This window comes from Melanotaenia boesemani, chromosome 12, assembly GCF_017639745.1.
Source record: "Melanotaenia boesemani isolate fMelBoe1 chromosome 12, fMelBoe1.pri, whole genome shotgun sequence".
In the NCBI taxonomy this organism is placed as follows: Eukaryota; Metazoa; Chordata; class Actinopteri; order Atheriniformes; family Melanotaeniidae; genus Melanotaenia; species Melanotaenia boesemani.
In genome coordinates this window covers 15,596,565-15,620,387 of record NC_055693.1, presented here as the reverse complement: position 1 = coordinate 15,620,387, position 23,823 = coordinate 15,596,565, and the positions used below count along the sequence as shown (strand labels likewise).

Below are 23,823 nucleotides of genomic sequence, written 5' to 3'. Positions count from 1 at the left end.
GCTGTTTAATTTCAGATCATTTGCCCCTTAATTTAATCTTAGGTCAACAAAAAGGGGTTTAAGACATTTTATGAAAGTCCCTCTGCAAAATGAATAATTAGTAATCTCATGCTGGTGAGTGTTTAAGCAAGTGTTGAAAATGAATAATTAAATATGAATTAGCTCTGCACAGTGTCAGTATTCCTGCTTAGTGTTTTGTCTGTAACACTGCTGCCACCTACCTGCCATGACAGGAACACTGTCCAGAGCATCTTATCTCCGTTTAGGAATATTTGAGCGATATTTTTAAGAACCTTTTCTATTTATGACGCTTGTGTTGTTAACTGTGGTACCATGTTCACAGACCGTGTAGTTTGTTTAGGACTGTTTAGAAATGTTGGTGATTCTAAATACATTTCTTTTTAACTACACATGTGCCTCAGTCATAGTACATATTTAGGATACGCTTGGCATGCATGTTCAGGTGCGTGTGTGTATGTGAACATGACAAAGAAATGAGAGGTAGCTTTCCTCATGCAGGTAATATGTCATGAGTTCAGGTTGTTGCTGTTATCTTTTTTGTTACAATAAAACATGTAAAATCACAGCAGCTGTGGTAAAGTTTGTAAAATAAAAAAATAAATATTTGTATTACTCTGGTGCTACCAGTTAATGTTGAATTTTAATCAGATTAATCTAGTTATCTGGTTGAGCAACATTTTTATTTCAACTTGATTTTTGGAGGTATTATTGTAGGTACCTGTAACCTCACTGCAGGTTGTAATTATATGAAATTCTTATATTCTTATACAATTCGTATCCTTTATGCGTTGTAACATTTGCTTAATTTTGTGTTCAACTGAACAGAAAATTGATTTTGTTCATACCTTTGGCATGTAAGTTTTGGTCCATATTGACACTGTATCACAAAGTTACTGCAGATTTGTCAGCTGCACATGCATGATGAGAATCAGCTATGATGTTTAACGCATGCTCAGATAGTACTGTGCAGCCCAAAATGTGCCTCCCCCACACCATCACACCACCATCAGAAGCCTAAATTATTGAAATAAGGCAGAAAGAATACATACTTTTTATTTTGTTTACACCATGACCCTACCATCTGAATGTCATAGCTGAAGTTGAGTAATCAGACTTGGCAACATTTTTCTAATTTTCTATTCTCTAATTGCAGTGAGCCTGTGTGAATTGTAGCTTCCTGATATTAGTTGACAGGAATGGCACCTCTGCTGTTAGTCTAACTACTATACTATTTGACATGTGCATTCAGAGATCGTGTTCTGCATACCATAAAGCATAAATTGTGAATATGTTGGCTAAATTACCTGCCAAAGAGAAAAGTAGCTTCATCTGTGATTTCTTTCCAGGATATGCCACAATGAGATTTTCTTATTTTCTACCTTCTCCTATCCCAGAACAGTTTTGCCTCTTCTTATTTGTTGTTCAACAAATAAGATTAAACTGTCATTGCATTATCAGTATGATCTTTCATTTAAAAAAATGTCTTCCCCCCCCAAATTCCCTCCTATAATGTGTAAAGTATTTAGAACTTGGATGGCCAGATGTTTCGACCTGGCTGATATTTAACATGCTCACTGCAGTCAGCCTGTCAGCTTAAAGAAAAACATCAGCTGATGTGATATTTATCTGGGGTGTCCTGTTGTGTTGTATTAGTTTTGTTCTGAAATGGAAACAAATTTACATTTACTAAAAATAACAAGTAAATAAATGACTAGATTAAAGCAATTATTCTACTCATGCAATGAAAAGTCACTGAGTTGTTGACTGGCTTGTGACTTTCTGCAGGTAGTAGTAGAAGGCCTGACTTATTCTATGCTTTGTCAAGCAGAAATAATTGTCCGACTGGGCTTTCATGTTCCTTTGCACTGGTGTAATGACATTATTGTCTCTCTCTGTACATTTTTAAGGGTAGAAAATATACTGTTTCTAGATGAACCAAACATTACATACAAAATGTTTTACTTGAGAAAAATGTTGGTATAAAAGCAACTGAAAGGGGAAAACACATTTACCAGTCAAACTCATTTTTACTCTCAATAATGGCAACGAGCTGAAGCTCTAAGATTAAATGAGAGTAAAAGGAATTGCATTTTTTTTTTAAAAAAGCAATTGAAGCACTCTTTGTACTGGCAAATTTACAAAAATACATAAATATAATAAGAAATCCCATATGCACTATCTAGAGGCTAAAATGGTTGGAAACTACATTGAAAACTACTTTGCTTTTCTTAATCTTCTCTCTTCTTTTGCTGGTCTGTGGCAGTTTCTGGAACCATATGCCTGGATATCTTCACATTTGGCCGACTTATTAATTACACTCAACATGTTCTTTTTGCCAAGTTTCATGTCTCTAGAACAGCAGCACCAATGGGCTGAAATAAGAGATGCATTTCAACAAAACGACTCGCATTCAGTCATTTTCAGAGGCAACAGCTTTTTCCAATTCTTAATCAAAATTGGGTGGCTTTGATTTCAAATTTGAGAGCTTATGTGATCTTTACTCAGACAGAATGTGTCTAAAGCTTCAATCAAGCAAACAGATGTCCACAAGAACCACATGTGCCAGGCTAATTATGGTGTTAATATGGTGGGTTTGATACTATAAAAAAACAGCACAGTTGAGCAGCTTCCTTACCACATCACACTTCCCAGCTCTGATCTGCTGTGTGTCTATCCAGCTGCTCAAAACAAAGGCCATGACAAACAGAAATCAACCAAGAGGTTGCATGTTTGTTTGTTGACAGCCAATAACTTAACAAAAGTTATCTATTCAGATTTATATCTTTTTAAATAAACATTCATTTATGAAGTTGCCAAGTCATCCTTCTCTGCAACATTTGATCACTAGGGGCTGAAAAGTTGCCATGGCAACTAGGCTATTTCCTGATGAACTCCTTTTCTCCCTCTTTGCATCTTGCAGCTGTAGCAGAGACAACGGAGATAAAAAAAAGTTTCTCTGAAATGAAAATGTTTAGGAGCCACTTACACATTCCAAATAAGACCAATTATAATTACAGACATTAAAAATACACTCCACACTGGAGCTGATCTGAGGTTGAATCTACTTCCTGCTACACTCATTTAGTAGATGAGACTGGCAGATGCTCTCATAGCATTTTACACCAGAAGATTCAGTTATTTTGTTGTCAAAGCTGTTCGTTTTAAAAGTTCTTCTTTTTTTAACAATCACATTTATTTATTCACCAGTTGCTACATCTTATCCAGATTTTTAAGCACATTTCCCATTTTTTAAATTCAAATCCCAAAAACTTCCAGGATTCAAGATTCCAGGCTCATTTACAGATAAAAAATGTTTCTAATATAAAATGTGACTCACTGAGGAGAAGGAAGCATTTACTACTTGCAGATTATTGATTACTCATCATCATCATCATCATCATCATCATCATCATCATTGCCATCTTCCACATCCTCATCATCATCATTGTCGTTATCATCATCATCATCATTGTCCTCATCATCATTATCATCATTGTCATTATCATTGTCATCATCCTTATCATCATCATCATCGTCGTCATCATCATCATCATCGTCATCATCATCATCATCATCATCTTCAGTATTAACTTTGCCTGAGAGCACATCTTCAACCCAGTCCTCCAGCTCCTGAGCTGTGGGCAAGTCCTCCTCATCTTCCATTTCCATCCACACGCTATCCGCCTTCACACGCACACACACATAGAGAAACATCAAACACTGACATGAACAACTGTGATGGCGATCACATCAGGTAACCAGGCATTTACAGACTTTCAAGGACTTACATCTGTAACATTGACAACCCCAATCTGTGGTCTGAACAGGTCCACCTTGAAGGTCTTTTCCCAGTAGGGAATCAGCTGAAAGAAGGCAGTGGAAAAAACAATCAGGCCTGTTGTTGCTACTTACATGCTACATTTAGCCACTTTTTCTATGTTGCCAATCCTTCCTTTCTATCTAAGCCATAAAAAGTCTGTTTCACCAGTGGGAAGTCATCAGGATCAATCCAGATGATGCTGAGGTCAGGCAGGTGAGTGTTGTCTCTGGCCACTTCCTTTAAGATCTCCAGGAATTCATAACCATCTGGAAGACAGCAGTTTCCCATAACAACAGTTAGCATTGCTTGCTTTGATTAAATTTGTTTTCTGGCTGACTGTTGTGATATTCTGGTGCTTTCCCAAATGTTTCCAGCCTTTCAAGACATTTTCTAGAAACTGTACAGCTTAAAAAAATTTAGATATCACCACGAAATTTCCCAATTAATTATTTCAGTAATTTGCAAAAATATCCAGTGAACAGCTTTAATGAAAATAAAGAATTAAATGTGTAATCAATGGCTCCAGAAGCTTATTCACTTTGTATGACTTACATGCTTTCAGCATGTCAACAAAAAGCTTATTATATTAATTTTTACCATTGTATCAGCTTGAATCATTACATTTTCATCATTTCTATGTTTACGTATGCATCACATGCAACACAAATAGTTCTGAACCTCCCATTTTTGCAGCAACTATCCTCTAAAGTTTGAAGTGGAAGCATTTCCACAACATATTATACTCTTACCAGGGTCCTCCTCCTCTGCAAAAGCCACAATGTGGATGCCCTCGATATCATCCTCCTACAAAAAAAGGACATAAGGTGAGATATATTAATATACTTTAAATTTTAGGGAATAACTAAAATGATTAAAGCTCTTTACTCACCCAGGTTTCAAACATATCTTCTGGACGCAGCTTTCGAAGGGTTGGTCTGACAGCACACAAGACATCAGATGTTAATAATGCGTTTATATAAATAATTTCAAAATGTTATTTGCACGATTAAAAAGTTATTCAAATAAAAGCAGAACAGGCTGATTTGCTCTTTGTTTACCGTCTGTGTTCGGTTATGAAGTCGACCAGTTCCTCCTCAGAGTGAGGCTTGCCTGGAATGGTGACGGGCTCCTCCATGAAGGGCTCATAAAAGTCTACCTCATTCATTTTCAGAGTCAGCTCCTTGGCCACCTAAAGCAGCAGAAGCAGATCATTAAAAAAATGATAATAGTAATATCATTGTGTAATTGTTAGCATTTGTTTGTAACTTACAGATTTCTCAAATGTGGCAAAAAATTTTATGTAGGGCTGAAACTGCTCTGCAGCTTCTTTAAATGCTTCATAATCTGATAAATAAACAGAGGAAGAAGAAGTTATTTACAGAGCAGTGCTGATATGTTGCATAATAATGTTTTTCGTGTAATCTACATGATCACAGATCAGTTTGTCCCTTCTTTGGCTGTTGTATACTTGACATTTGCACACCAGGGAGCGGAAATAGCTAAGCTTTGACCTCAGCGTAATGCTCCCACAGATGGTCAGATGGGATGTAACTGCAGCTCATTGCTGTGAGTAAACTATGGACTCGGCCTCTTCAAAGCATGTGAAAAACTGTGGCAGCTGTGTTAGCAGCAAAGGTAAAATTGGATCTGTAAATCCATGGAGATGAGGGGGTTAAAATGCAATCATGTTATAACGAAGGGCACAGAAACTCCATTGCAGACCTATCTATGTTCAGGCTGCAAAAGGTCATTCATTTTACAAATCAAATCTACTCACGCTCAGAGTCTTCATTCTTGAAGAAGCCAATGAGCCGGATGTCCTCCTCCATTCTATCAAAGGCTCTCAACTCCAAAGCATTTTCTATAATTTCCACTGGCTCATCCAATAGCTAGAGACATACAGGAAGTATTATGTGTTTATAACTTGTGCAAGACTGGTGTTGATTGGAGAAAACAACTGAGAATCTGCTCAGAGGTAAATCTACTCACGTCCAGCAAGAACTCTGCCAGAATGTTAGCAGAAAGAAAGCCATCAAACTCGATCATTCTGTCCTCCTTAAAAACATACACACTTCCCTCCTCCTCCAAGCCTGCAGTCAAAGATAAATTATGTGTTAAAGACTCAGATTCATAGCTCAAAAGCTGTGATCAGAGGAAGTTCTCAGTCATGATAGATAGATTTTAAATAAGGTGGGTGTTCATACTCACCGAGTTTCTTTGCCACCTTTGCATCTTTTTGCGAGTCAACCATCCCAAAACCAATGTCCTTCTCCTCCATTACCTGAGCTACGAGCTGAAGCCAAGAGAAACATATCATGAGGGATTAATTTGCAAGAATAGAAGTCTGAGGACATAATGAGACAAGACGGATAGACAATCATTTGTTTTGGATTTTGAGCTTTGGAAACAAAAGTGCAAGCAGAGTTAAGACATTAAATGAGGTCAGGTTTGTGAGTAGTACCCTGACAGCAGCACCAAAGTTGGCAATGTGACAGAGCTGCAGAGGCACAGGGATAGAGTTACATAATCATCCAGCTTGCCTTGTTCTAAATATAACCAAAGTGAGAATATACTGTATGTAATTGTTCTGGCAATTGTCATGTGAAGTACAGTACAGGACTTCAGGCAAAGTATGGCCTCTTCTACCACAAAGGATGGAACAGGATAATAAAAGTCTCTTGTTCAGGTTTTTCTACTAGTAGTACAAAACTTATAAATGGGTTTCAATTTGGTTTAATTTACAAGAATAGCAGGCACACAAATGAGCAGACATGGTGACGTTTTTAAACTGCTCCCACTGGTGACACTTACTGGTGCAAATGTACTAGCAATGGTAGTAAACCGCCAACAAGTGACGGACGTAATTAACGTAATTAAAAATGTATTTTCATAACACGGATCTGACTGAATGCATGATCAGTAAAACTTTATCTTTTTTATTATTTTTTGTTGTTTTGCCGCCACAGCTTGTCATCTTCCAGACTGCTGGAAAAAACATCATCCAAAACATGAATTTAGGAGGTAATTTGTACTCTCTACTGTTAGTGCATGCAAATCATGGCATACACATATTATCTCATTTGCAAATGTAAACACGATGTTACAATTAAAAAAGAAAAAACATTGTGTTTTATATATGTTATCTAAAGACATTCTTTATTTTTAGTTCTCACTTAAATAAAATAAAAATATTAATGACAGTTAAAATCTGCTGCATTGCAAGTTTTAACAATAATAAATTAAAAGTTTGAATTAGCAACAAAGTATTTATAAGATTTACATTTAAATACAAACATAGTAAAAAATAAACAAATGAATGGTCCCATTTAAAACATTTAGTTAAATATGATATAATATCACAATTTAACCTCCCAAAAATGAGCTTTATAACATTCCAAGTGAAATTCGTTTGATTTCCCTCTAAACTGTAATCCTCCTGTAGTAACTGTATCAGAAACCAAGGAGTCTGCCCCCCCATCCAGGAAACCCTAGCCTGCTCTGATTGGTCAGGTCCACAGGCCTGAGCGGGTACTGCCCACAAATATCAGCTCCACTTATTGAAAAATGTTTTCTTTTTATGTTTACCAAGTAGTTATGAATACTAAAATGTAGGAATTGTCATTGATTGGCATATTGGCAGAAAAAATATGAAAAGCAAAACAATTAAACTTTAAATTTGATTGAATTTGTTATACCACCAACAAACAACACTATTATAAAATAACCTCCAGCTGGCTATAAACTGCAGAAACACCAGCAAACTGCAGATAATCTGCACACACTAGCTTTACAGTTGCATCCTTAATGAGCTCATTTTAAACCAGAATTCACTCCTGCAGAGTGAACTGTGGTCGGCCACCACAAATTCTTTCTTTGTGGTTTCTTGGTTGCAGATCTGCCCACCTGTGTTGTCTAAAGCCAGTGAAGCTAATATCAGGATTGCATGTCTGGGCTCAGATTACTTTTAACAGGTCAAAGAGGAATTTGTCCTCAGCTCTATGTAGTATGAGACAGACCATAGTGCAATACTATCAGTTATTCAGACAGATCTATTTAATCCATTCATTAGTTTCCATCTCAATTCAAAATACCTTTAAGTCTTACTTTTGCTTTGTGCACCATTAAGGAGAAGGCAGCAGTGCCCTTCAACTCAGAAATGCTCATTAGCTTTTGGCCTATTTCTGCCAGCAGAGGAGAGCCTCAGGGTGAACAAGCCTCGTGCATTTCTATGTAATGGAGATGCAAATTGAAATATGATAAAATAACTTTAACAGCACTACATCTGTGACAGCACTGCATCTCACTGGAAAACTGTGCACTCCTAAAGTCAAAGCACACTGACTTTGTGGAAATACTGTACACAGTACACCTTTTAATCTACAAACTTCTCCACTACCCTGCTTTCTCCATGCATTACTTCTCTTTCACGTCATACTTTACCTCCAGCACCAACTCAATCATCTGGTGTCGTTTCTGCAGCTGCTTGTTGTCTGGTATGGGCTCATGGTAATATAAGCAAAGCATATTGTACTTCTTCAAGGCTTTCTTGTAGTTCTTGTCATTAATATCAAGAACACGGTCCTTCCCATCGTACTGTGGGAACTCCAGGCCCTTCTCGGCCGGTGCCAGAGTCACAAAGCTCAAGCAAGGGAGCAAGAACAACCAGAGGGAGAGCATGGTCCAGAGTTACCACACACTCCCAGAGTATAGTTTGCTTGCAATGGATGAACCTGTACAACCAGACAGGTCACACAAGGCCTGTGAAGGGAAAGGAAATGCTGCAGGAGTTGACGGTAGAAAGTGGTCTGTCAGTGGAAGTTCTTAGGCATCCCCAAAAAAAATCCACCAGCTTCCTCAGAAACTCTTTCTCCCACTGTGATAACTCCTTCACGCCTTCTCTCAGTGGGCAAAAAAGACCAAAGAGAAAGGCTGTTAGGCCTATGATGCACTGGTGGGTGGATACCATACATAGCAACACTCCTCTTCTTCCTACCCATGCAGGACAAGCCCATTTTTAGGAGACCAGTTGTTTGAGTGCTATTAATAAAACTATGGCGAGTGAGAAAGGAAAATAGCAAAGGATGAGAGTTGTGGTTTATTAAGTACAATACTTGTTGCATCTGATGTCTTTTTAAGACTGTTATATGGAAAAAAAAATATTTCAAGAACTTAAACTGATGTTTGGTTATATAGTAGAGAACATTGGTGTATTTTTAGTGACAGCTCATGGCTCAATCTGCTAACAGGTGTGAAATGAGCGATTCAAACAGTCTGCATGTATGGTGTTTGCTCTGCCTATATGTGGTCCTATGAGTTTGGTATGTGCAATTTGCAATGTAACTCTGTGATGTGGCCTCTTTATAGCAACTCATGCTACAACTGAGATGCAGGCTGCTATGTCTAACTGGTTTGACATATAGGGGACAGTGTTATGACAGTGATTTTATTGTCACCTTGTCTTTACAGACTATATTAGCCCAAAGTATTTTTTGTTAAGGTGTGAACCAGGACAAGTACATCTTGGTTTTAAAATGCTCCACACTTTCTTTTTGGAGATTAGGTCAGGATTGAAGGGCTAGTAGTAATAAATATTTACTCTTTTTAACTTCAATCATGCATTTGTAATGTGTGCCGAATATGGTTTCATATTGTCCTGTTGAATTAGTGTAAAAAGGTAGCATATTTTACTCTAAAATCCCAACGAATTTTTTGCATTGATTCAACCAACACAGAAGTATAGAGGAGTTTTGCCAAGAACACACATTGTTGACAACAGTCTGGATGGCCCATTTCCTCCAAATAGGATCTTTATGAAATTTTTATTCTTTTTTTTTTTTTAATACAATCTCAACCTCTGATTTCCTGATTGTTTGTCCCACTATTTCATCCTTTTTATATCGACATTACACACTAAATAAAGTTTTCCTGTGTCTATACTGACAAAACAGCAGCAGATGCACAGTTATTTTAGTCTTTTTCATCTTCACTTTCGTCTCAAGTACAACACTTCTAGTATTTAGGTTTGCCTGCCCTCCAGTGGAAGAAAAACATATGAACTGCTGATTCTTTGGGGTCATAAAAATAAAACTTCTGCAAAATGGGGCACAGGTAAGTCATGCGCAAGCTGCATCACTGGCATCACTAATGGAACTAACTCATGTTTCATACAGCATGTGAAGTTTCTTAAACTTACAGTGAGATAATTTAATTAACCATTTAATGTTGTATGTATCATATTTGATACACAGAGTTTCTGAGACATTTTGCATACCTTTATGGCAAAAAAAAAAAAGTTAGATCTAAACTCTGGTGAACACGATCTCTTCTGCCCCCTGGTGGAAACCTTTTGCACTACAGTAATTTTGACAAGTATAGATATTATTATTTTTATTTATTTGTTATTTTATTACAGAGTCAAATAAAGACTTCAAATAAAAAAAAATGAATTATCTCCCCATTTTTCTTGGGTTAGTTTTTAGACTACTTTTTGCACATTTATCTTTAAAACAAATATTCTCATCCCAAACATTTCTGTAATAAATTTTCAAGGAGACTGATGTGACATGAGAAGTGTCCAGCTTTTCCTGTCTTCAAGTGCTTACCCCCATAAATGTTTTCTGGGGTTGAGGTCAGGGGACTGTGGAGGAAGGTTAATCACAGTCAGCACTCCTTCGCATTCTTTGGTCCTAAAGTAGTCCTTGCAGACGTTTGAGGTGAGCTTGAGCTTATCATCCTGCTGCAGTATAATGTTTTCTCCACAGAAGCATAAACCAGGTGGTTGCATCATACCTCTTATTTGTCAGGGTCAAGACAATGAAGAGCGGGTGGCCAACTCTAGATATTCTTATCCATTTTTAAAAACTGGACAGCTACAGAGAAGTAGTCAAGTAGTAGTCAAAAAGTTGATAACTACCTGCATGCATCCAGCTTTTTTGTCACATATCTAAATCTCTAATTCCCACTAAACATGGTTTTTCATCTGCGGAATACTTGAGTATTTAAGTCCTTCCCAAGCATTTGGTCTTTTTTTCCATCAGGTTAACAGAAATTCATCCTCTGACACTAAAACTAGAAGTTTTGTTTAGACAGAACGTTTGCTGATTGGAGTCTTGTGTTCTTTATTTAGCTCATTTTTATATCTCTGATTAAATGTCTCAGTGCTTGATGTGATGATCAGTTGATGGTGTGGTCATTTTTGGCCTGCCTAAAATTATTCTGTTATTGAACAGTAACAGGATCATTTTAGGCAGGCCAAAAATGACCACACCATCAACAGATCATCCCTATACCCTGATTTTATTAGCCAATTACCAATTTACTATTACCCCCAAAATAATGCTCTCGATCACTTGCTGTGAGAGAAAGATACTTAAAAATGTAACTGTATTGTTTTCTAACTAGTCTGTACTGTACCGGCCCTTTGCCATGTTTGGCATGTCATCAGTTTAGAGATTAAGAAATCTTTAAGCTACTAGATGAAAACAAAGCACTGCTGGTGAGCGTGAGCTACAAATTCATCCATGTACTATTTCACAGGAAAGAAAATTCTGTTTATTTGCTTTTTGTATCTTTTCCTATTTAAGTTTGTGTGCATAGGGATGGCTGGACTGAGCATAACCTTGAAAATGTCAGGAAAACAAAAGTGTAGATATTTTCTTCAGCTGGTAAAGAAAAGGGAGTGTTCAAAGTCTTTAAAGTTGGCACACACACGTTCAATGTCATTATAAAAGCAGGAAAGTTTGCCTTTGAAGATTGACCTGACGTGTGAGAATAGGTTGATTTATCTGTAATTCCTCATCCACCCACATAGAGGGAGCACATTTTAAGGAATCATTGACTCCCTGTTCAGCATATAACTGCTCACACTAGATGGCAGTATAACTCAAGACATTTAAGAGTCATAGAAACATGCATATTTCTTTATGTAAAATATGACCTCCATAAGTGATTTCCTCCCATTCAACAAAGCATTGCTTACCTTTTGTTTGACTACATTGTCTAAGCCAACACCAAAATTGTAATATTTCTCAGTTAAAAAAAAAAGTGACTTATGAGGAAACAGTGCCAGCAGCCAGGAGTCCTTAGAAATTTCTTATTTTCAAGGACACCTCAGCTTTGTATCTGTTTCAAACTGCATTTTGTAATTGTGGTTCTGATGGTAATGACCCTCCGCCTCTGATCATTCCTAGATCATTTAGGCTGTTCCATGCCAGGAGACCGGTGCTTACTTTCTCTTCTGTGTAGTGAAACAAGAGAAAGTTGACGCTGTGGCAGGAAACACATACATGCACAGAGAAATTAAACTTAAATTACTTACAAATTTTATAGTCAAAACAGGAGAGAGACCACAGAAGCTGCAATTGCAAAACCAGTATGAGTCAGATTTTAACACAAGTTATTGTTTGCTGAAAACACCTTCGAAAATGCATAAACTGTCCTTGTAGGACACAAAAGATAAGAGAGAATGTTACACTACTAATGCAAATGCAGGGCAACTGTCATGTAAAAGCTGTTCATTTATATGCACCAGTCTGATAAGAATTTAATTTTCCAAAGTTAAACATTAAAAAATGTGCACCAAGTTTTACAATGAGTGGAATTTTCCTGTGTTTTTTTTATATCCCCTGGTCAGTTTTCAGCAGACTCAGTGTGGAGAAAACCCATTACAGCACACTACATGCTGCAATAAACTGACAGCAGGATCCAGTACAACTGATGCTTTCAGCAACAAATGATAGTGATGCAGCAGAAACCTAAAGAATATTAGTATCTTCTTGCTTACAGCTAAGATCAAGCTCATGGGCGAATCACTACTGCTAGGCTTCAAGTTGAAAGCTTGTGGCCAAGGTTCAGTGGTTTGGACCAAGCTGTGCTCTGTTCTGGCAGCAAACAGTTGGTTTTAACTGTGACAACTAATGGTCACAGTTTTTAAAGTGGTTGGTTTTATCCTCCGGAGTATCAGAACTAGAATGTACCTTAAATTAAATAAAATATAAAGTTAAACATGAAGTAAAAACTGTTGTTTTTACTTTATTTGCAGACATTAAGAACAGATGGTGCCAAACTGTGTCAAAATGGTCATTCTGGAGAGTTTGCATGAACTGTGTGTACAAAAATTTCTCTGTTTTTGTTCTGCCTTTTATCAGAGTTGACTTTTATAGACATGTTTACATACAGTAATATGACATGATAGAGGTTTAGAGTTGCATTATTGCAAAGAGATACTTATATTAATTCTGAAACTGTTTTATTTTGGGATAGTCATTTCATGTGTGCTATGTGCCATCTTTATTTATTCTTCACCAGTAATACATTTACTGATATTTACACAAATTTCACAAGTGTTCTCTTTATTATGGCTCCAGAAGTATTCAAATAGATGGTGGCGGAGATACAATATACTTATTTCATTATGGGAATGATATTTTTTTAGCAGAGGCTTTAAAATAGGGACAGATCTCAAAGGGTTAAACCAGATTTCACCAGGGTTTGCAATGATTACAAGAACATGATTCAAGCAGATTACCTTGTACTTACCACAAACCTACAATTAAAACACTCATCTAATAGTGTGTAGGTTCCCCACAAAAACAGCTCTGCCCCACAGTTGGTCAAGTTTGTTCTAAGGCATCCATCAGATTCTCAGTCAGACTGGGGTGCAGAGAGTTTGGTACCTGGACCAAAGTCTCATTGTGTTACTCTAACTGTTTATAGGAGCCTTGTCCTGCTGGTGTCAGGTAGCGTTGTTATGTCTTGTCTTGTCTGCAACAAGGTTTGGGTAAGTAGACTGTTTTTACAGTAAAATTCCCATGAATGCCCGGAAGGTACAAAAATCCCTTAAAACATATAGCATCTTAAGTATCTGTTAAGTTACATTCCGAGGTTTTTGGATCAAAGCAGACCTTGTTCTGTTTAAGCTAAACTGCTTCTACTGTCCAACACTTTATGTTTGCAGATAATGAAGTTTATATATTCTGCAATTTATGAATATAAACAAAAAACTAATTGCAAACACAATGTACCATGTAAAGAGCATATTAAAAAAAGCCCATATGATGCCAATGTTTGAGTAAACATTGATTAAAAATGTTGTGAAGTGCAGCTTCCCCTTGGGTGTAAACAAGCCAGGAACAGCAAAGTTATAACTGATTTCACCAGAAGCCATCTGACATCATCACAAGCTTGGCTGGATTAAATGTCAGAGGTCAGAATTAGACCAAAAAAGCAACAGAAACCCTGAGGCAAGAGTGACATATGCAAAAGAACCACAAGGGCAAGTGAACCATAAACCCCCAGCCAAGCTTGAGTATTACATAAACTTAACTGACTCACTTTTGCACATGAAGGCAGGATCATACTCACATGAATCACATTCTGATTCCAGGGTGGTGTGTGTATGTGTCATTCACAAAGTGTCCAGCAGTCTGCTGCTCACAGGAGTATATGATTACATAATCATAAAAGTGTACAATGATGACTTTGATGGGTTTGTAATTGGAAGGGCAGTCATACCTGATCGTGCAACCCTGTTTCATGCATCTAATGATTCATCTCGCTGTCAACTATGTACAAAAATTGCCTGTTGTAACTTGTACATGTTGGGAGTCATCCTCTTGGCTATAATCCCGTCCTTCTGCTTTGTTTGTCCTTGGAGAGCGACGCTGCAGTACTTTTCCATTCATGCTCATGAGCTCATGAGATGTTATCAGTCCTGCACAGGTCATGATTTCTCATGTAATCTCACTGACCTGCCGGAAAGGCAGTTACACCTGACCAGAGATATTGTGATAATCATCTTTAATCCATTATATATTATTTTTGCATGGTGATACAAGGGGATGAGTATTTTTGGTTCTTATTTTAATACAAACAGGTGATTGCATATGCAAAAAAGATTATTATTGTCATGCTTTTTGGTTTTGGTTTTTGTTTTGTTTTGTTTTTTAGTATTTTGAACTCCACACATTCCCTGAATTTAGTGCTGATAAAAGTCTGGATGGTATTTTGTTGAGAAGTTAATGCCCCCTCTGGACAAGGTTACATGAGGCTTCTGTTACCCACAGAAGCCATATGTTGAACTCATGAATATACCTCCATAAAGTACTTTTTAAACACGTCTCCCACAGTGATTCCTTGCTAAAGTGGTAATATCAGCTGTTGATGAAAGACAGTTCTTGACACAGTGCTGTCTGAAGGACTGACGATCATGGGTGTCCAGCTAAGGTTTGCAGTCTTGCACTCTATACACTGAAATTCTTCCAAAAGCTTAAATCATTTCATGACATGATGCACTGTAAATTATTCAAGTCTCTTCCACCCATGGCAAGCCCATGATAACATTTCAACTTATCATATCTTCTGTTTTTTTACTTGACAACACTCCTTCTAGTGAAATATCCCTCCTATGATACACAAAACATGGTGGAAGAACTAAATTCAGGCCCTGTGCAGGCTACTTGGGACAAAAAGAAGGCTTACAACATTGTATAGCCTTAAAAATTTCCATGCAGCCTCACCTATTTTCTAAAGCAGTGCCAGTAAGTTCATGGTCACGTGATAATATGAGACCACATGATAAAAGTGTTAAGGACAGTTTTCCTCACATTTTACAGCTTACAAGGATGAGCAGTGTTGATAAGGCTTGCTTCACACATATATATCAAATTAACTGTTTTTGTTTCTGATCATATCAACAACTCACTATTTTATCAGCAATATTTTTATCTATAGTTTATTCTTCACATCCAAGTTACACTGTTGTTGATTTGTCACTAATCAAAAAATGTTGTTGTCACTGGTCAGTTTGACCTAAAATGGCCCAAAAATGGCCTCACTGGTGTTTATTTCATTGACTCACAGCCATTACGTCTCGACTTTAGACACTATTCTTCCTGCTGTTATTTCTAAAGGAGGTAAATATTTCCTTTTGCCATTGAAGCCCTATTCAATGGATTAATGCTAGAATCCCAGGCATGCCGCCATAGTTTAGTTGGGCTGTGCATGGGGAACGCCAGGAATGCAATGACTATGTGTTTGCTGTATATCTGAAAGGCCATACCAAATTTCCTACATGGCTGCTTCCGTTGTCACATCAATGGGAATGAACAACAGAGACATTTTTAAACCTTCAAAGTGTCTGGTTAGCTGTGACAGCAGAAAAAACATCAGAGGCAGAAAAATACATAGACTTTTCGAAATGTAATTACATTTGCCAACATATAGCTTAGTTAATTTATTACAGTTGCAGTATTTTATTTTTAACCATGATTAATATTAATCATTTAATGAATCAGGTTTTCATAAAAATGCTGTTATATATCAACAAAAACACAATAGGATGATTTTCACATCTTTCAAATTCTACATTAGATGGACTAGCAAACTAAATGCTGAATCTGAATCATTTCTTCTCTGTTCTTTGATACCAGCAACACATTGGAAAGCAGATGGAACAGTATCACATTTACAGCTGTCTTGCTTCATTTGACAATGTTTTCAAACTGTTTCTGTAGCCTTGAAAAGGAAATGCTTTCCAATTCCTTTATTGCTCAACAGTCTAGATCTTTGTTTGACATTGACTTACTGTAATAAGAAAGATTTTTTCCTTAAAAATTACATTGTCTAAAGGCAACATATGTTGCCCCAAAACCTGAATATTAATGGCGTTGAAGTACTTATTAATATACTTTGTACCAAAATACGTGCTGAATTTTAAAGACTGTGCTGATAACAATGCAAATTGTCTCTTTAGTCTGGAGGATGTGTTGTTTAGGATTTAAAACATATTTAAGTGTTTGGATTCATTAGACCATGGGACAATTTTAAGTTTGTAAAATGTTTAGCCAGAAATCTTTCACAAAAATCTTTCAGATGTTTAAAATCTTATTTGAAACAATAACATCAAAATTTGCATGTTTTTTTAATAGATTTTTTTAATTTAACATTTTTTATGCTTTTTTGCTGTTTAAAGATCTGCTGAACATAGCGTTCTGAATTCACCCACATTTTTCATACCACCTTTAAAAATCTTGTTAAAGGGTTTTTTTAAACGCATAAACAAAAAAAATATATATATATGTGACACTGTTGATTGTTTAAACTGCTTAAGATTTTCCAAGGCAGAAAGTGTTGATGTCCTGGAAAGTTTTTGAACTAGAGGGCATCCTCTAATTGTCCTCTGCTATTCCGTTATTCTCAACCATTTCCACATTTTTTTAAGCACAAACATAGCTGAGCTATCAGAAAAAGTGCTATTGCTAAAGATTCTTAGACTGTGATTATATTGGGGAAAAGGCAATCTGTTTTCTTACCGTTTAACATGGTTTTACAACACCGATTTGAATAAACTTTTTCCTTCTTTTACAATGTTGCAAGTCTTAACCGAGAAACATCAATGGTCCATATCAAGAGACCATTTGAGTGGCAAGATGCATTGATGCAGCATGCATTGTAGTAACTTATCAGTGTGTACTAATTACAAAATCCCTCAAAGCTGTAAGAATATATCTTCGAAACTTCTGCACATCAGGTAGTGATGCATTCAAGGGGTTTTAGTGAAGGGCCAACAACAAGCTTGGACATCAATGAGGGAGTTTAATAAGTTACATTACTTCCTGTGTCTTTTTTTTTTCTTCTTCTTCTTGCCTTGTCCAGCATCATAGCAGCAGATTGATGATTTGGTTGCTCTGTTGTGCCAAACAAATTTGCTTTGCTAAGTGGAGTTTTACGGGTATAAGTCTCCTCTTGATAATCTGATTTATTTATTTATTTAATTTAAAATCTTATTTATTTATTTTGAATTATGGAATTTACATTATCTTGCTGGACCTGACCAGAGGGGACAGAAAGAAATGAGAATAATAAAAAGAAGTAAAAAGGAAACAAAAAAAAGAAAGAGGAGACAAAAATACAACAAATAGAAGACAAAGACCCTTCTATCCAAACTAACGACAACCAACTTTTTTGTTTTTGTACACCTGTACAAAAACATAACAGAGAATTTCCTACGGCTTTTACAGGAAAACAAAGCTCACAATCATCAAGAGTTCCTAAAATAAATAAATAACCTAAAAAATAAACAAAAAATAAGAGAAACATGTATCAAAAGTAGCTCAGTGACTGTGTCAGTGTGCAGAGTATGAGGAATGAGCAGTGATCAGAGATGAGTGTGATTATGCATATGCAACCACGCCTCTACGGAGGCTAGAGGCAGACTAGGGAAGCCCAGAGACCTGGGTGATCAGCAGCAAACCAGGAGCACAAACCCAAGCCACCCCACCATCAAGACCACCCCAGACCCACCCCAAGGGCGGCAGAGGAAGGCTCCAGCCTGAGCCTCCCATGGTCATGTTGCCAAGTCAGCTGCCAGGCATCAGCCATCCTGGGCGGCCAGAGCAAAGGGCCTGAGCCCCAAGGACCCAAAGGCAGTCCCCCCTTGCTCACCCATAACATTTCTCATATACATAAAAATAATACCCTAAATTAAACTGAATTTCTTTAGATATATTTAGAATCTCAGAATTTCAAGTATAAATATTAATGCACAGCATTACAGCAAAAATAACAATGAAGGCAAAGATTGTGTGCATGCATGCATGTGTGGCTGTGTATCTAAATAGAAAACTGTGATATCAATATCAAGTGTAATTTTGAGCCAAAGTCAGCTTTTTCAAAACTGAAATTCTTTTCAGTTTTTGTTTTTGACTTGCAAAAGAGGGTACTCTTGCTAACAATTTTTCTAAATAAAGCTTTAAAGGAAAGAAAGTAAATGGCCTTTGAAGCTTTGAAGAGAATTATCCAAAAACAGCTCCCGTCTCTAGGAGACAGAGAAAAATGCATCTCTGTGTGACAGAGAATGGTTCAGCAGACCTGATACCCACAATTTGCTACCCCCTGAGCTGCCCAACTGTCATTTATCTGTATCCAACCCAGCTGTTAGATAAATAGTCCTTTGGTTTCCACCTCTTTGTTGACACAGACGCATGACATCAAAACTGTTGTTTTGTTTGTGCCTGTGGATGCAACGAAGTTGGCACCTCCTTCAAACTCAGACTATTATTTGCACACTCATTCACATGCTGGGCCAGAGCATCAGGAGCTGGATTCCCAAGAATGATGTTTTAGCACTTCCATCAATCATAGGACTATGTTAATAAGGAAATTCTACAAATCCTAAAACTGTGTTCAGAAAAAAATAATAAACGTGCTGCATTGTTTTGTGCTCACAACTATTAACTCACTTTTATATATTTTCCAAATATCTTTGTTTCTTATAAATAATGAGTGTATGAATGAATGAATGTTTATTTCAAACATAATAGCATATTGTATGGAATTATTACATATTTCATAAAACATTGCCTTAAACTCTTTTCTTTTTTTTCTTTTTTTTTTCATTTCCTATTTTTAGCCATTTTCCATTTGTGGACATAGCCACCCTGAAACTGTAATTGTAGTTTTATTATCTTTAGGTCAACCACAGGACAGCAAGGCAAAACAAAAGCTAAACAACAAATCATAAAAGACAGCTAACATTAAATTCATAAAACAAAAAAATAAGAAAAAAAAGAAAGAAAGAGCGATAACCGGGGAGGAGTTAAAAGAGTATGCCTTATTTTGACTGTGCACTCTGTGAAATTAGCTTATCTCCAGGATGTCATCATTACCAAAGAAAACTTTTGGTGTAACACTCCTTCTGAGTACATTATGTTGTAGGTATATCTACACATTAAATATACAATGATACAATATCAATAGTAAGGTTTAGTAGTGATGGGCAGTTATATGTTTAAGCTTTTAGAGCCATGCTAACTGTTAGCTGCAGTCTGCATGCTAGGCTACACCAATTACCCTGTTAAAAATGTGAAGCTGATGTCAGCTGATGTGAATTTTGGTTAACTGGGGGTAATTGTTGACCCTTTGTTGATCCATTCTTTACAGATTTGTGTTATGGAGGACCCAGTTTTATATAAAATAATAATCCTTTAAAAAGAAAAACCAAAAGCTCCACAGCAGTAGGTAGTCCAGGAAGCATAAATTCAAAATACAGAACAAAACTTTACAAGAGAATGAAACAGACAAAAAAAAAAATAAATGAAGATGAGTTGACAAACAAGCAAGGATACTTTTTAAATATATAGGAATGTAAAAACAGCAGGTGTGGTAATTAGCATATTAAGCCTGATGTGAAATAGGAGCAGAAGCAAAACTAGCTAGCATGAATAAGGGAAGTAAATCCTACTAAATAACATTAGAGAGATAATCTAGAGACTGGAAAATAAACTAACAGGAAAAACATGAAACAAAGTAATGTGGAATTAACTTAGCTGTTGTTTTTGCTCTCTTGTTTTGTGTAGCATTTACTTTCCTAGTTGGATCTGTTGGAAAAGTTGCTAATTTAAAAGTTTATGATGATTAAATGACTGAAATTACGGTCCGTTTTTAAATCAAAACTGTTCCAACAGGTTTATATGCTCCAAACACTTACTTTAATGTTCTGTATCACAGCTAAAATAACATTACAATAATAAAATCTTCATCCCGGTTATGTTTTTTATCAGAAGCTTCAGTTAACCACCTCAGTCCTATTTCAGGATGGCACAATTACAGACCAAACCTGAGCAAATGCTGTGTACACAACACAAACAAATAAATGCAAATACAGAAACAAACTACAGGTATAATCAAACTGGGTTGTTCAACATTAGGAATCAGTCCAACACTGGGAATCAGACACCCCTGTTACACATTTGCAACAGGTTTGCATATATAGAAAAATACTGCAAATGGTCACAACCAAATATCACTGCATTCAAAATACCCCAAACAAATACACTATAAACCAATTCAGTATTCTGTCAATTTGTGTAAATACTACCTTTTTATTGTGTTTTGGGAAAATGTTTTCCAGTCTCAAGTTAAAATAGTAACTTTTAATTTAAAGACAAACATCTATAAATAGAACTTAAAGCACTGTGCCTAAACCTTGAAAGTTATTGGAAGTGGCTGTAATGTTGGAGATTTATTATATTAAGAGGTGGGTTTTCAAAATGGATGATGTCATTAAAGGCAAATGTACACCTGGGGATGTTTTAAAATTCTTATTGGGGACTTTCAATAAAATCTGAAAAAGAACTGACCCTTGGACATTTTGGGCATAGAACGGACAACGTACAGCATGGCAACAAAAGACGATGGAAATAGAAAACCCCGGAATAGATCATTGCGAATCTTCAGGTTTGCTTTGCTGCTTTTAACAACGAAAACTGGTAACAGACATTTCACATAACAGAAGCAAAAATTAGCTTGAAATTTACCTTATGTTCTTTGGTTAAGGAGCCTTATCCAAATCAGCAACTATAGGATATATGATTGTGGTGTTTTCTTTTCCTTTTCCTAGTCAGAGACTAGAAAGTTTCAATTTGCTTTCAAAAGCAGGGAGGTAACAGACCAGTATTAACGACTGATTTAATGTCACACAGTAGTTTGTGAAATGCAGTTTTGTAGCTTTTAGCTCAGCATTTTGCTTTTGCAATCTTGGTCCTTTTGGAGCCACAAATTTCCATATTTTTGACAAGAGGTCAAATGGAATTAAAATATTTATCTTTAAGACATTTAAAACAGATAGTTGTTCTCATAAGGAAGCATTGCATATGGCTCAGATTGAATCTAGCCAATGTTAAATGTTTTTTTAAAATGGTTGTTTCGATATTTCATAAGAAAAAAACAGATCATTTTTAAATGGGAACTGGAGTCAGTGATGTAGAGGAGGCATTGACTGTGGCCATGTGTAGTAGTATTGCACTTGGAAACACCTGTGTGTTGGCGTCACCTTGGCCAGTGAGTCACTATGTTCAGTTTTTGTTTTTAGTTTTTGTTCTAAGGGGACCTTTTGTGTCATGTTGCTACTATGTGCCGCTTGATTCTAGGGGAGCGTTTGACCCTTTCAATAAAGGAATGGCTTTGATTAGTTTGACTGTCCTACAATCATCATTTTGTTCATGAATTGCAGTTATCTGCAGTTGCAGTTGGGCTAAACCTCACTGTATTCTGCCTGCTTTGTCATAACATCCCTTAACCCCTAACTGTTAGCAACAGTTTAAGACCTCGTGTTCAACATCCTCTGCCAAAAGATTACCGCTAAGAGTTTCTAACCAACTGCACTGACACAGATAAAGAGATAAAGACTAAGCAGGCTACAGTTAGGTTATGGTGTGTTGTTGGAAAAGTACTGTTAATTTAAAGCTTTATATTTACTAATGGACTGTAATTCATATTATCAAACTTTTTCTGTCTGATCCATCCATTTCAAGCATTTGTATCAGACTATTGTTCGTGTTTTCTCTGTCCAAATAGACAATGAACAAAGCATGGCCTGCATGCCAGTACTTTTCCACAAGGACAATATCATTACGGTAGTTTCCTCTTGGGAAAGAGGCAGGGCATGAGTCTAATGGGGGCTGGTAGAGGAGTAAGTGAAATGGGTCATGAATCTTGACAGTGACAATTAAAACTAGCTTGAAAAACAAGGCTGTCAAACTCAAAGCATGCGTTGCAGCTTACACAAGTGATGTGAAATAACTGCAGGACATTAGAGGTGAAGTCCTAGTTTACAGCAAAGCTGCGGAAACTCAAAAGCAGGTTGTTCTGCACTGGTTAATAATCTGTTAAACAAACTACCCATCTGTAAAACTTTAGTAAACAGGAATGGAAGAACCTTTTAAATCTTTAAAGTCACCTTGTGATGCTGCATTATAAAATTCCTTATTATATTTCATGTATATGAAGTCCTTTTAAATCAACTATTAGCAACAAGATATGCTTTGGTCAACTAGTATTAAAAGTACATTATTTTATTGTCTTTATTGATTAATCGATATGTTATCGGAACTTTGTTTTTGCATTGTATTCCCGCAGCTGGCCATGTTATAATGTCCTTATGGGACATAATGATGTTTTTATCAATATTCTGAACATTTTATAGACTAATTGTACTTTGAATTAAACACAATAAATTCCTTCAGGTGGCAGATTACATAAAAAAAATCCAAATCAAAATGCTTTGTCACATCTTTGTGCTGTTTAGTCAGTTGCATTGCTGGAAAATAAATAGAAGCATTACTTTAGGAAATATTTTTGGTTACTTAAGACTGCAGAAAACAGCTGAAGTAATTACAGTTGTCATCAAGAAGGAATTAACTGATCAACTCAGTTACAACATTGTTTAACATTTGTGTTAGCATTTTATTGGCTTCTGGGTTTCATACCACACAGAGTAAATGCTTACAATATATTTTCTTATTCAGCTGTTTAGTTTTGGGTGGTTACTGGAGAATAGGTGGATGCACAGAGCTAAACTGAAGGAAGTGGGGACTCTTGCTGCTGCTGGGTTTTTGATTGGTAGAATCTAGAGTAAAGAAGACTTGGACCATCCAATCCCCGTTTGGCTCAAAGCAGATTAATGGGGGGCTTGCTGGGGTTTATGTAATCTTGGTTAATAATACCAGAGAGTCTGATGTATAGGAAACACAGCAAGGGATGGTCCAAGTGATGATTTTGCTCCTGTCCATAATCTCTTCAGAGTTTTGAAAAGAACACCTCAAACTGAAACTAGCATTAGATTGTTTTGCAAACTGTCAACAACCTCTAACAATGTAGTTATTCAGCAATGTAATTTGTGCAGAGAGCAACAGGACCACAGGAAATTAACTGCAAAGTAAACAGCAGATATTCTCAGAATGAAAATAAACATTTATCAAATGGAAAATAACAGATATGACTTCATGCTGTACATGGTGGCATCCGCTGATTATAACAGATTGTTTTAGATGCTGCAGGTCTGGAGTATGAAGTCAATAACTTGTGCTACTTGGAAATTTAAAGTATTAGCTTATCCATTTATCTTAAAATAATTAATAGCAATAATGAGCAAAACTGACTTTATATTACATTTTACAATAATGTAATTACTTACTTATTCTCTT

General features: G+C 36.4%; 1 protein-coding gene across 1 annotated transcript; it reads right to left on the bottom strand.

Moving 5' to 3' along the window:
- Positions 1 to 2,000: 2,000 nt before the first annotated feature.
- Positions 2,001 to 8,735, bottom strand: LOC121650408 (calsequestrin-2-like). The gene is made up of 11 exons (XM_042001904.1): positions 8,282 to 8,735; positions 6,050 to 6,134; positions 5,831 to 5,931; positions 5,619 to 5,730; positions 5,112 to 5,185; positions 4,900 to 5,030; positions 4,731 to 4,776; positions 4,591 to 4,645; positions 4,007 to 4,107; positions 3,810 to 3,884; positions 2,001 to 3,705 (listed from the first exon to the last, which is right to left on the bottom strand). The coding sequence occupies exons 1-11, from the start codon at positions 8,516 to 8,518 to the stop codon at positions 3,397 to 3,399; spliced, it is 1,326 nt and encodes a 441-aa protein (XP_041857838.1). The 5' UTR covers positions 8,519 to 8,735; the 3' UTR covers positions 2,001 to 3,396.
- Positions 8,736 to 23,823: the final 15,088 nt, after the last annotated feature.

Excerpts from the sequence above, each read along its gene's own strand:
- LOC121650408 (XM_042001904.1), bottom strand. The coding sequence starts at position 8,518 with ATGCTCTCCCTCTGGTTGTTCTTGCTCCCTTGCTTGAGCTTTGTGACT. Across the intron at positions 5,932-6,049 it reads AAAGGTGGCAAAGAAACTCG|GCTTGGAGGAGGAGGGAAGT; the intron begins GTGAGTATGAAC and ends CTTTGACTGCAG. Across the intron at positions 5,186-5,618 it reads CAAGAATGAAGACTCTGAGC|ATTATGAAGCATTTAAAGAA; the intron begins GTGAGTAGATTT and ends TTTATTTATCAG.